Source organism: Engystomops pustulosus, chromosome 3 (genome assembly GCF_040894005.1).
Source record: "Engystomops pustulosus chromosome 3, aEngPut4.maternal, whole genome shotgun sequence".
NCBI lineage: Eukaryota > Metazoa > Chordata > Amphibia > Anura > Leptodactylidae > Engystomops > Engystomops pustulosus.
In genome coordinates, this window is record NC_092413.1 from 195,867,917 (window position 1) to 195,882,355 (window position 14,439).

The 14,439-nt window shown below is 48.1% G+C and overlaps 1 protein-coding gene across 1 annotated transcript; it reads right to left on the reverse strand.

Moving 5' to 3' along the window:
- Positions 1 to 3,896: 3,896 nt before the first annotated feature.
- ADI1 (acireductone dioxygenase 1) lies at positions 3,897 to 13,760 on the reverse strand. The gene is made up of 4 exons (XM_072143510.1): positions 13,508 to 13,760; positions 7,087 to 7,206; positions 5,780 to 5,959; positions 3,897 to 5,043 (listed from the first exon to the last, which is right to left on the reverse strand). The coding sequence occupies exons 1-4, from the start codon at positions 13,625 to 13,627 to the stop codon at positions 4,924 to 4,926; spliced, it is 540 nt and encodes a 179-aa protein (XP_071999611.1). The 5' UTR covers positions 13,628 to 13,760; the 3' UTR covers positions 3,897 to 4,923.
- Positions 13,761 to 14,439: the final 679 nt, after the last annotated feature.

Below are 14,439 nucleotides of genomic sequence, written 5' to 3' on the forward strand. Positions count from 1 at the left end.
TGAGACTCTGCTAGGTGAAAAATGTGTGAGGTTATCTCCATGAGTTGTGGACCCCTTGTTCCCCCCTGCTTGTTTATATAGGCTACTGCCGAAGTGTTGTCTGATCTTACTACAACGTTCTTGTCCCTCAGGAATGGAAGAGCTGCTTCCAGCCCCTTTAGTATAGCCCGTAATTCTTTGTTGTTTGATGAAAGGGTTGCTTCCTGAGTGCTCCAATGGCCCTGAAAAATTCTGCCTTCCATGTGAGCCCCCCAACCCCCCGGGCTTGCGTCTGTAGTAATGGTTTTTCCTGACTCTAAAACCCAGGGGAGGCCTTGCTCTAAGTTTGCCCGATTCAACCACCAACTTAGAGATTCTTTTACTAATTCTGGAATGTGTATCTCCCTGTCTAAGGAAGAAGGATTGTTGTCCCAAACTTGAAGAAGGAAATACTGTAAGGTTCTTGTGTGAAACTGAGCCCAGGGAACTGCGGGGATGGTGGCCACTAGACTCCCCAGAAGGGACATACCTTCCCTGATGGTTGTCTGTGAGGACCTTTTTATGTTCATTATTTTTTCCCTTATTTTCCCCTGCTTCTCTCTGGAAAGAAAGGTTTTTTGATAATTTGAGTCTAGGAGAACCCCCAGAAAGAGTTTCTGTTGGGATGGGATCATTTCTGACTTTTCCACATTTACTAGCCAGCCCAGAAAATTCAGAATTTTTCGGACCCTGATTACTTGACCCTCTACTGCTTCTACTGAAGGCCCCACCAGCAGAAAATCGTCCAGGTAAGGTATAAAAAGCCCCTGATCTAGTCTGATGAAGGCCGACATCTCTGAGACAATTTTTGTAAACACCCTTGGCGCAATGGCGATACCAAAAGGGAGGGCTCTGTACTGGAAATGTATAATCTTTTGACCTAACTGAATCGCAAATCTTAGGTACTTCTGATAATCCGGGTGAATAGGTACATGGTAATAGGCGTCTGTAAGGTCGATTGACGCCATAAAACACCCCGGATATAACAGATTTACCGCGGATTTTAGCGTTTCCATCTTGAAGCTTGGTACCTGTAAGAAACTGTTTAATTCTCTCAAATTTATGATAGTTCTTAGGGCCCCACTTGGTTTTTTTACCCAGAATAGGGTCGAGTAGAACCCTATCTGTTCTTCCCCTAATGGGACTGGGCACAGTACCTTTTTGGAGAGCAATTCGGTTACTTCCGCCATCATCATGCTGCCTTTTTCCCCCGATGGGATTCTTGTTATCCTGAACTTCTGAGGAGGAAAGTTCTTGAAGTTCAGCTTTATCCCCCGGGATATGGCACTGAGAATCCACCGACTGCATGAAATGTGTTTCCAGGCAGGGAGGAAGTGGGACAATCTTCCCCCCACCTGGGGCCTCGCGTCATTGTGGTCGGAAAGTGGACTGCCTAGACTGCGAGTGCTGTTGTCCAAACAAATAACCCCTAGTTGGCTGAGTGGGTCTGGGTGGACCTGGTCTGCTTTCCCTATCCCTCCTTTGGTACCTTGATCTCCGAAAGGACCGAAAGGATCTGGGTCTATTAGGGGCAGAGGTAGTGGGAAAACCCTTCTTTTTGTCACCTGCTTTTTCCAGCAAATCATCCAAGATGGGCCCAAACAAAAAATTACCATCGCAGGGAATGCCGCATAGTTTACCTCTAGAGGCCATATCCCCTGACCAGTTTTTTAACCATAAAGCCCTTCTGGCTGAGTTAGACAAGGCTGCGGATCTAGCTGAAAGTCTTAACACATCTACAGAGGCATCGGCTAGTAGAGCCGCCCCTTTTTGGATACCTGCTATTGAGGTTTTAAGGGATTCCCTAGGGACTTTGTTCTGGATATCCCCCCCTAGCTGGTCTAACCATAACAGGAGTGAACGAGCCACACAGGTTGCCGCCACTGCTGGTCTGAAGGAAGTGGTCGCATATTCCCATGATTTCTTGAGAAAACCTTCTGCTTTTCTATCCATGGGATCTTTTAAGGCATTAATATCCTCAAAGGGTAAAGAGGCACCACGAGAAATTTTAATAATGGAGGCATCCACTTTTGGTGGAAGACCCCAGCCGGACGTAGCGTTCTCATCAAAGGGGTATTTCCTCTTAATAGCCCTAGGGATATAGGATTTTTTATCGGGGCTCTGCCATTCTTTTGAGATCAGGGAACGAATGGTATCATGGAGAGGAAAGGTACGCCTTTTCCTCTCCGTCAGTCCCTCAAACATTATGTCTTGTACTGATTTATGAGGTTTTTTCTCCTCTATGTCCATGGAGGATCTAACCATCCTCAATAGCCCTTCCGTATCCTCTGCCAAAAATAAAGGACGTCCCGACAATTCTTCTTCTGAGGCTGAAGAATCATCCCCTTTTTCTCCTTCCTCTTCTGACACGGATAACATTTCCATGGGAGTAGCTGAGGAAGGACCTGGGAGGTCTTTACTTATGAAGGCAGGTTGTTGGTAAATGATATTTTTAACCGACACCTGTACTTCCTCTCTAATAACAGTCCGCAAAGATTCCAACCAAGAAGCAGACTCTTCTGCCATAATTTTTGAGATGCATGAAGGACATGTACTTTTCTCATGGTTCACAGGCAATTTTCTACTACAGATCTTACAATCCCTGTGGTGGGTTTTTTTAGTGGCTTTTTTGGGGACCTCTTCTCCCTAAAAGCAGTTTTTAGAAAATTTGCATCAGTGTCAGAATAATCACAGTACAGAAACAGTAAGAACACTCACCACCCTGAATTACCGGAGTCGGGGTCCTCAAGGGCTCAGGAGCATCACGTCTTTCCGCCATGTTGAAAGAGTGTCAGAGCGCCGTCTACCTGCAAGCCCCTGTCTTTTTATCCAAGAAGGCTCCGCCCCCCCCCTTCCGGCATGGTCCTGGCTCTTGTGGGTTATTAAAAACTCCTTAAGAGCCCCAAAACAAGGCCAAAAACTAACTTTTGCCGGCGTTTCACTCACCCAAGGAGGAGTGCTACAGTCCCTGGGCTCCTCCTGGATCTTGCCGCGTGTCGGGCGAAACGCGGCCCCGCGAACCGGAAGTACAACATCCTTACTTCCGGTCTCGCTCCATCATGCGCCAGCACAGGCGTGCGTGCGCCCGGTCCCGGACGGAGATAATCAACCACGGGTGCAACTCCCTGAATGGAGACCTCCGCTGGTAAGTGAACTAAAAACGAACCGCCAACCAGCGGTTCTAGAAAAAAAACAAACAGAGAGCTCAGGTCCCTTCCAGGGACAGGAAACCACTGAGGCAGGATAGGAGGAGTGCGATTTTAAGCTCAGGTTTCCTGTCCCTGGGGGCGGATCCCTCTCTCTCTCTGGTTGGTGCCGTCGTGGTGCTGGGGAAATTATACTTATGAGACCCGTAACAGAGGAGGGACCAATACGTTACTGCTTAAAGGACTGCTACCACCAGGATGAAAGACTATATGCAAACGAGCCTGAGGGGCTCCAGGCTCCATTAACACCTATGGAGCCTCTTAGGCTCATTTGCATACAGTCCTTCATCCTGGGGTAGATGTCCTTTAAAGGAAATCTACCACCAGAATGATTGTTTAAAAAAATAAATAAAAGGGTTCTCAAGATTATGCAAATGAGAGGGCACACACCAGTATGTCAGTGTGCTTGATTTACAATCCTTCATCCTGGTGGAACATCGTGAAACATATGTGGGTTTTGGTTGTAGTTTGGGCTCTAAAAGGTTCGCTATCCCAGTCCTAAGATAAAATATTATATGCTTAATATTTTTGCTATGAATGTGGGGATTGACCTTTCTAGGTAAATATAATCTAAAACCTACTATCAGGGGTCACTCCGGATGACACCTGTCATATCCCTTTAAATTCCCCATTACTGAATACACCTATACAACAGAAGAAGGTGGCAAGGTCTCAAAAAAATAAAGCTTTGTTGTTATCAATTTGTGGTTAGCGTCTCACAGGAGGAGGATTGTGCAGTGCCGGGGGATTGCTATCAATTCCAACAAAGATGTACAGGAAAGTGAGGATTTATCAGAGTAATTACAGCGGCCTGATGGATCTCTGCATCCTATGGTACCCAGATATATGGTAGTGTATGCTATCTGTCTGGTTGTGATCTAAAGGAGCAGCTGGTTAGGAACCAACTCATAATGACAGATTACTATGTGCGGAGATCAGGGAGGTCTATAGATCCATAATAGTGTCTTAGGCACAGTGTGCTGAAGAGCTAGCAATCATTTACCGTTACTTAGATCCATGATATTCAGTATAACGTGCTGCTTTCATGGACGCCCCATCATGACACTTCTCAGAAATTGTAACTAGCAGCACATATTTCTACAAACCATAGCAAGGCACTGGAAGGATTGCGCCAAAATATACTGGTCCTTATTATTAACATTAAAGGAAATCTCCCAACACTATCCATCATGATAAACCAGGGACTCTGACTCATAGATCCAGGCACCGGGACTGTGGTGATCTTCTTATATTTCTTCTCCATGTTCTCCTTCCTTCTAAAATCAACTTTTATAATTACGCTAACGAGCCTGGGAGGCTACCCTAGCCACTTTATGATCCGGCTTTACAGGCTATTACACTGTTTCGCCCTCCCTTCCCCCTCCTTAGCACTTGTGCAGTGACCACTTCCTGCAGGGGGGAGGGTGAGACAGTATAATCTTCTGTAAAGCCAGGGGGGGGCACTGGGAGACCTTCAGGATCATTAGCATAATTTTAAAAGTTGATTTTAGAAAGAAGGAGGCCATGAATAATTAATATAGTCAGATTATCACAGTCCCGGTGTCTGGATCTATGAGTAAATGTCCCTGGTTTATCATGGTGGAATTTGATGGTAGATTTCCTTTAAGGCTTCTTAGAATCATAGAAAAGCTCTAGACATAGTATATAGTAGTGATGACGTATCATTGTAGTAAGGCTTCTACGCCGTCTGAGCCAAAGATTGCAGATATTTGCTGCGAGCCTCGAAGTCGTCGGCCGGACGGTTATACGGGGTCCACACCGGTTCTCCGACAAACAGTCTCATCGCTTTCACATAGTTCTAGAGAGAGGAGTAAGGGGAGAGGTCAGAGGCTTCATCCACTACTATAAGGTTACAGACACACCGCACACACATCCATTGATTTTCTCAGACATCCATGTTATTTCACAGTCTGCAGGTCCGTCAAAAAAATCCATATAGTGACTTGTTGTTTTGTGTTCTGGGTCTGTGAAATCACAGCACATGAAATATGCATCAACCTCGGACAGAACATGTTCATAATACTAGTAGGATCATGGAAAAGAAGGAGATTGTACATTCATTACAGCCTTGCAGCGCTGGGGACCTGGGTTCAAGTCCCAGGGTCAACATCTGCAAAGAGTTTGTATGTTCTCTCTGTGTTTGCGTGGGTTTCCTTTGGGTCCTCCAATTTCCTCCCACACTCCATAACATACTGGGAGGCGGATCAGATTGTGAGACCCATGGGGACAGGGACTGATCTGGAAAGCTCTGTGCAGCGCTGCGTAATCTGTGTGCGCTATATAGATAAAGGAATTATTATTATTATTATCCATGATATATGGAGGGCGGATAAGGCAATTAATGCAATGTGATACACAGCAGCATCATATATAATGGAGGAAATTTAACAAAATCCTTGTATTAGAACTAAAATCTGCAGCAGGGTCTAGACCGCCAATGTATGCTGCGGGTTTCTAACACATGCATCCACCATTGCATCCACCATTGCGATAACACAGGGTTTGGTGCCCAATGATGTAGTTTGGCTCTGTACCTTCTCATCCAGGGTGAAGCGGTGGTAGATGCCAGCAGGGAGGGTTATCATGTCTCCTTTCTCCATGGAGATCCGGATCCATCGCTCCTGCTGGTCTCGTACATCAAAGTAGCCGCTTCCCTCCAGGATGTAGCGGATCTCATCATCCAGATGTAAGTGCTCTTCATAAAATATCTTCAGCTGGAAGAGGAAGCAAAGTTACATGTCCATAAGATGTCAAATCGTAGGCTTCCTGCCTATGAACTTGGCCAAAATTGGAGGTAAAAAAAAAGTGCGTTTTCTTATGATTTTTGTTTGTTTTTGCCCCACCCCCTGGCACTTACTATAGCCTTCAATAGGTCAGGCCTGAACAGTCGCTGAAATAGCGCAATTCTACCAAGAAGCAACAGCACATGATAAATGTGCCCCTATGAGAGCTCCATGAAAATCTGTTCTTATTAGCACATGATCAACGGATCGGTAGCGCAGTCCATGCATTGGCACTGATCCATTAAGTAATGCATTTAGTGCAGCCATCCATTCATAAAATGGATGGCACGTGGCTGATTTTCCCTGTTGTGTGAATCTGCCCTTAGGTCCAAAATCCGTCCCAACACAGGATGGAAAAAGCACAGCTTCCTTCTGGAGACTGAAGTATACGGATCAACAGAGGCTATTAGAGACTATAGGGGACGGATGTCACGGTTTGGCATCCATTCCTGGCCTCCGCTGAGCACAAGCTGTTGGACAGTTCCATCCCTTGGGAGAAACCTGGAACATCTGCAGCAGAAAGTCTGTTGCTGACGTTCTCTCCTCCTTCTGCTTTCAGGGCGAGTAGCGGAAGCAGACAACGTTTCCTGCTATATGAGGATAATAGGGGATACGCTGCTGCTCTCTGCAGCCTCCAGACATATCCTTGCAACTGACAGCAAAAAAAAAATAACCGAGATGTGAATGCAGTTTGAGTAACACATTTTTTTCCCCCTCTCAAAGACTACAAAATCATTTCTGTTTGTACAGTATTTTATCACTGCATAAAAAGCCTGGAAAAGATGGGTGACATTTATAGGTGACCATATTGTGACACAGCTTTCCCAGGAGCAGATGTAACACTTGATACATTTCCATAAGATACTTCTATATAAATGGGAGCAGATGAGTCAGATAAGGACCAGACGTCACCCTTGGCCTGACAGCTGACAATCAATCACTGTATTTCTCCTTGAAGGTTGTGATATCGGCGGATGAGAAGAACGTAACGCCAGGTGTACGGGAGGCCTCATGCCGCCGCCGCATCCTCTCCACCGAAGCCAAGGACAACAATTTACCTTCTGCTCGTAATTGGGCAGCGTGTCTTTATGTATGGTGATGATATCCATCCAAGAGTAATTATTTTCTTTGCGAATCTTGGCCAGCGCAGGATCCGTCTCATAATTATCAGCATCCAACTGGTGAGGAAAAGAAAAACGGAAAAAAGAAGATGAGAAAAAAAGTGCAAACATATGTAACGCTGTGAACATAACAGAGGAAAGTGTCCAAATAATGGCTCCATGACAGATGTTACGGGAGGGGAGAGGAGCCAAAAAGCTATCACAAAGGAAGCGCCATCTACAAGTGACACCGGCCCCGCGACATGCGCTCACATCTTCACCATTCTCTATGGAATGCAACGTTATTCCCTCTACTGCAAAATTCCATATTTACTTCAACTTTTTTATATATTGGTTTTTTCCTTCGCTATTTTGAGCAATTTACAGCGACTGCCACGTCTAGTGTTATTACTCGCTACCTCCTTATGCCCTATATAAGAATATTCTACATTTTATATAAAATATAGGGGGCACCTTCACTCCGCTGAAATTATTTCATTTCTAACTATAGGAAAACGTTCTTCTGCATTCTGCTCTTCCTCCGCAATGCCTTTTAGAAATGTAAGAATAAATTGACAATTGGGCGTTACCAGGTGGGGTAAGGGGGGTCCCTGAATATGCTCACACCGTCCAATCATTAGCTGCCAGGCGGCTATTATTTTAAATAGGACCAGTAAACCATCATCTGGTGGATGTTGGGGAAAGCCTGCCATCTGATTCAGCACTGACAGGTTTTAAAAATATGCTAATGAGCTGACAGTGTTCTGGGGGCATCACCAGGGCCCCGGCTGCACATGCAATAACAGAACTGCAGTTCCCATTTGGGTTCAGCCGCACAACCTTGGATGTATTGCTGGATGGCGGGCGAACAGCCAATCCGGGAAATTGATGCCCACAGTAACAAGCCAAGGCCAAGATTGGACAGGGGACTTCCGAGCTATGTGAATGGAGACGCAGGTCCGCTGATCACTACTCAGCCTATTTTGAAAACATCTTTTTTAGGAAACCATAAAGAAAAATCTTAAAAGGCCGGATCCAGACTCAGGTTGCAAAGTGGATCCAGTCAGTGACGCTGCTCTATAAGGTACTAGCTGTAGCTCCAGGCATTGCCCGGGGTAGTAAATACCAGCTCTTAGCTATAATCTTAGCTATAGCAGGTTGCAATAGCGTCCTCCAAACCCGGCTCAGCCCCATGGCGCCCCCTTTTACACTCATATGATGGGCAAGTGTCAAGTTTCTTTTTCTGTTTTTGTATTGCCTCGGTTGTATTATATGCCCCCCCCCCCCCTTTCCATCGGAACCGGGCCAAGATGCAACAGCAGGAAACAGGACTGCTTACTCGGCTAACTCTCTGCTAGCACTGACTGCTGAATGGAGAACAGTGGCTCAGTGGATAGCATTACAGCCTTGCAGCGCTGGGGACCTGGGTTCAAGTCCCATCCATGTCAACATCTGCAAAGAGTTTGTATGTTCTTTCTGTGTTTGCGTGGGTTTCCTCCGGGTCCTTCGGTTTCCTCCCGCACTCCAAAACATGCTGGTAGGTTGATTAGATTGTGAGCCCCATTGGGGACAGGGACTGATTTGGCAAACTCTGTACATCGCTGCGTAATCTGTGTGCGCCATATAAAGGAATTATTAAGCAGAGCCATATAGACTGGTGAATGATCCAGACTTTGACCTATGGTGTAGGCCCTATAGGTCTGTTTTCTTAATTCAGAAAAATCAGTAAACACAGTTAAAAAAAGATTTTGACTTGCGATTTCTTAACGCGCCGATTGCAACCTTAATCCTAAAACACAGTCATCTGGTCATCAGAGTAAAGGACAGTAGACATGTGGTCAAGCTGCACCTCACAAGATTATAAATCATAGCAATGTAGCTGGGTCATTGCAATAGACCATTTTTCCTGTACCCTACATGATCGGCAATTCTGGCCCAAAATGAAAAGCCGGAGCCAAGAGCAATTGCTTTTATTAGGTTTAGATTAAAATCTTAATTTTTGCAGTTTATACGACCAATAAAACCTGCTTGCCAGCAGGAAGTGTCTGTGTCTGAGCTCATCTTGGAATGCAGAGGGGAGGGGCCATGCAGAGACACTGCAGCGAGCAGACAGAGGAAGATATTAATGAGAAGAATCTGTTCTGTCTGACCCAAAGTCAGAAAATTTACGGTTGGCTCCCAGAGTAACTAAAATTGTATACACCAGGACTGATAGAGACAGGTTGGACTTATATCTGTGAAATGCTGCATTTGTGTTAATAACAGTGAATTAGAGAATGTGTTATTTTGTTATCCTGAGTAAATTTAAGAATCTTCTCTTCGTGGGAACACCCCTTTGAGTAAAGTTTTTGTAATATGTGACAATACAGTAGAACAGCACAATACCGCTTTGTGAAGAACAAGGATCCTCTCCGCATGAAATAAATCTCCTAACATTTTGGAAAATAAAGTACTGTATATACTCGAGTATAAGCCGACCCAAGTATAAGCAGAGACCCCTAATTTTACCACAAAAACCTGGTAAAACCTATATATTTTGTACTCGAGTGTAAGCAGAGTTTGGATTTTCACATTTTTTTTTAGATGAAAAACTAGGCTTATACTCCAGTATATATACGTTTCCTTGTATGTGGCCTGTGTAAAATATATTCTCACAGCTTTAGTGTTGTGCTGGACCTGCACGCAGAAACTGAAATAAATTATTGTTTGCAAAAAAATTGGGCCACTTCACAAATTCTGCAACACTGATGTCCATGTTCTGGACTCCATATTCCCTCTTTAAAAAATGTGTGTAATTTTATTTTCAGAAAATGTGGAAAAAGCTGGGCAGTAAATGATGACAGAGCCCTGATGCCAGGTAACTGGGAACTCCAGCTAATGAGGCATCAAAGGCAAATTCATTTATGAGATGTGGTCGTTCACAGTCAATTACTCTGCATCCTCAAGCTAAAAGAAGAAGGTCGCTATAAATCACTGGGACGTTCCACACAGAATCTGTCTCACTACCCTGGATGTGGAGTCTTTTGTTTTTACTGGCAAGTTTTGATCAGTTACAGGGAAGAGGGGGATAGGACTCAATATTTTCGGATTAAAATGGCCGCCACATAACTGTGTTAAACCATGAACATTTCAAGTAGAGACCTCTATGACCTAAAGTCACATGATCATTCATTGCTAAGCACAAGGTCATCAGTCGACTACAGAGCAGCAAAAGATGACCCTGCTGCTACTACAGTAAGAGGGAGATGACCCCGCCGCCGGGCTAGCTAAGGGGAGATGACCCCGCCGCCGCCGCCGGGCTAGCTAAGGGGAGATGACCCCGCCGCCGGGCTAGCTAAGGGGAGATGACCCCGCCGCCGCCGCCGGGCTAGCTAAGGGGAGATGACCCCGCCGCCGCCGCCGGGCTAGCTAAGGGGAGATGACCCCGCCGCCGCCGCCGGGCTAGCTAAGGGGAGATGACCCCGCCGCCGGGCTAGCTAAGGGGAGATGACCCCGCCGCCGGCCTAGCTAAGGGGAGATGACCCCGCCGCCGCCGGGCTAGCTAAGGGGAGATGACCCCGCCGCCGCCGCCGGGCTAGCTAAGGGGAGATGACCCCGCCGCCGCCGCCGGGCTAGCTAAGGGGAGATGACCCCGCCGCCGGGCTAGCTAAGGGGAGATGACCCCGCCGCCGGGCTAGCTAAGGGGAGATGACCCCGCCGCCGGGCTAGCTAAGGGGAGATGACCCCGCCGCCGCCGCCGGCCTAGCTAAGGGGAGATGACCCCGCCGCCGCCGCCGGCCTAGCTAAGGGGAGATGACCCCGCCGCCGCCGCCGGCCTAGCTAAGGGGAGATGACCCCGCCGCCGCCGCCGGCCTAGCTAAGGGGAGATGACCCCGCCGCCGCCGCCGGCCTAGCTAAGGGGAGATGACCCCGCTGCCGCCGCCGGCCTAGCTAAGGGGAGATGACCCCGCCGCCGCCGCCGGGCTAGCTAAGGGGAGATGACCCCGCCGCCGGGCTAGCTAAGGGGAGATGACCCCGCCGCCGGGCTAGCTAAGGGGAGATGACCCCGCCGCCGGGCTAGCTAAGGGGAGATGACCCCGCCGCCGGGCTAGCTAAGGGGAGATGACCCCGCCGCCGGGCTAGCTAAGGGGAGATGACCCCGCCGCCGGGCTAGCTAAGGGGAGATGACCCCGCCGCCGGGCTAGCTAAGGGGAGATGACCCCGCCGCCGGGCTAGCTAAGGGGAGATGACCCCGCCGCCGGGCTAGCTAAGGGGAGATGACCCCGCCGCCGGGCTAGCTAAGGGGAGATGACCCCGCCGCCGGGCTAGCTAAGGGGAGATGACCCCGCCGCCGGGCTAGCTAAGGGGAGATGACCCCGCCGCCGGGCTAGCTAAGGGGAGATGACCCCGCCGCCGGGCTAGCTAAGGGGAGATGACCCCGCCGCCGGGCTAGCTAAGGGGAGATGACCCCGCCGCCGGGCTAGCTAAGGGGAGATGACCCCGCCGCCGGGCTAGCTAAGGGGAGATGACCCCGCCGCCGGGCTAGCTAAGGGGAGATGACCCCGCCGCCGGGCTAGCTAGGGGGAGATGACCCCGCCGCCGGGCTAGCTAAGGGGAGATGACCCCTTAGCTAAAAGGGTGATGACTTCGCTACAAGATAAGTCGATGACCCGCTGCTACGCTACTACAGTGGGTACTAGATGGCACTAGTAAGGGAAAGAGAAATTACCCGGCAGGTACTACTGGGGGTAATAGTAGCTGGGTCATCTCTCTTATCCTCCATAATAGCTCTATAGGTCATCTTGTATAGAGTGTGATGTCCATCATATGACCAATAAAGAACTGTAGTTACTTTTATATGGGGGGAGGGGGGGCAGTAATCTGGCCACAAAATTTGCAACCAGATCAGGGCCCCCAGAGGCAGGTGTGCATGGAGCTGAGCAGCGGCACTACAAGCTATAGGGCCGCTGCCGTACAACCTGCCGGATTTGAAGCTAAGTTGCTCCACTTTTATTGCAAAGGGGGGGGGGGGGGTCAGGAGCGCTAACTCCCGCTCCATTCTACACCCGGCTGTGTGCTATACCGGGATCCAGTCCTGGCGAGGAGACAGCTGTGTGAATGAGGCCTTAGTCTGCTCATACAAATGTAAGTTACAATGGTGATGTAGTACCTGCAGTGTGCGCCAATGCTGGGCGTTAGGACCTCTCCCACATACACATATCATTGTCTCATGATCCGAGGAGACGGCCGTGACCCCTATCATGTGCCTCGGCTCAGAGCCATTATCCCCTGAAAATTGGCAATGAGAAAACTTGTCCGTGTTACACAACTTCCGCAGAGCAAATACAGCAAGTTTATACTCAAGTTGATTTTGTATGCAAGTCAGAACTGTATATTTTATAATTGTAAATCCTGACAAATTTTTTTGTCTCAGTGACAATTGAATTTTCACATATTTTTGCTGTAATGGGACCAAGGATTATCAATAAAGCTTCATTACAGACACCTTACAGCTGATCATTTCAGCCTGGGACTATAGTAACATCCAGAGAGCTTCACCAGAGGGCAGAGGAGTCTGTCTGTAACTAGGGGTCGTCTGTAAGTCGGGTGTCCTTAAGTAGGGGACCGCCTGTAACTAAAAAGCTGCAGATAGATCCATGTAAGGTACATGTAATATATACAGATGAATGTGCTTGTAACACGTTATCTCTGTGGGGTGAGACCTGCACAGGTCTATCGGGTGATGTGTATTGAAATGTCTAGAAACTGTATTTTTTTTATGTTTTACGGTTATTTATGCAGATTTCATCCTTTGCACATCCCCGCCCTTAAAGGGGTAGTGCCAATACGTCCAGTTATCCCCTATTCTGAGGATCACAGGATGGGTGAGGACCTGACTGATCACCAATCATCAGAATACAGCCCCCTATGATGAGGAGAACGGGGGTCCTGCTCTCACTAATGGGGGAAGCAGCAGGTCAAGGTGGTGTCCTGCTCCATCCAATAGTATGGAAAATGGTTCAACCCCTTTAAACCCCTGTTGTTATGATTGGTGGGGCCTCGCTGTATACAGGGATATAGTAATCCCTAGTAGTCAGTGACTACCTCATAATCACATTCTTACATGACTGGATAACTCACTGACTGACTATATTACATAACAGAAACCAGTTATTTCCTTATTTCTTATCTGGATTCTGATTGGTTACTAGCGGAGATACCACTTTGCCCATAGGATAAACTGAAATAGAACTGTTTTCTCACCAGAGAAAAGTGACCAATCGTAGTTTAGCTTGCACATTGCTCTGTACAGTATCGCAATAGAAAGGTGAGATCTGATTGGCAGGTGCGTAGCAGGTTACTTTTAGGAGTGTAATACACGTGCACCCCCGGCTCTCACCTTGTAGGAGTGCACCCCCAGCCGCTGCAGCTCCTGCTCTGACACCGGCTGGGTCGGCTGCAGCTGGTGCGGCTTCCTCTGGTCCTCCTCGGAGTCATCCATGTACCAGGCCTGCACCATGCTGCCCCGGATCCAATCACACACACACACACACGGTCCCGGGAGTGACAATCAGCAGACAGACAGCAACACCGAGAACTGCCCCGCCCCCTCACTGCGATAGCGGAAGTGTCGCCGAGCTCAAGCAATGCCGCCATTGTGTTGGTTACCGGCGTCCGGCATCGAAAGCGTCGACGTCCCCGAGCAGAACGGCCATAACATTGGTTATCAGGGCTCACTATCACTGCTCAATGTCCCAGCATAGAAGCTCTACATCCCGCGTGCCTTTTATTGTACACTTATGAGATATACATGTACTTCCGATGGAGAATGCGCAAAGGTGGAAATGTATAAAATAAGGACATGTTCACACAGCGCGTCTCCAGCACTCAGAAGTCATGACATGCCACATGGTACAATACCCCCAGTACTGTATGGTACCTCCTTCTTGTGCCCACTTACACAAATCCATCATGATAACCTGGATTGTTATACAGACTAGTGTTGAACGAATCAGCACTAAGAGGTGCACTTTCAGGTGAGCAAGAGGTGTTGGCTCCGCCCTATAGCCCCTTCTTATTTGGTGACCATGCTTGCTCTTAACCCCAAAATTTCAGGTTAAATGTGGAGTGGGGATTAGTGATGAGAAGTCCGGCTCTTCTCAATGGGTTGGATTATTATAATCCTGTAACACCCCTGCAGAAGTAAGGCTGCGGTCACACGATCCGCTAGGCGTCCGTTCATAACGCGACGCTAGCGCACAGGGGGCGGTCCTCGGCCCGAACGGACATGCGTTAACAGGGAAACGCATGCGATCGGCTTATCAATCGCAT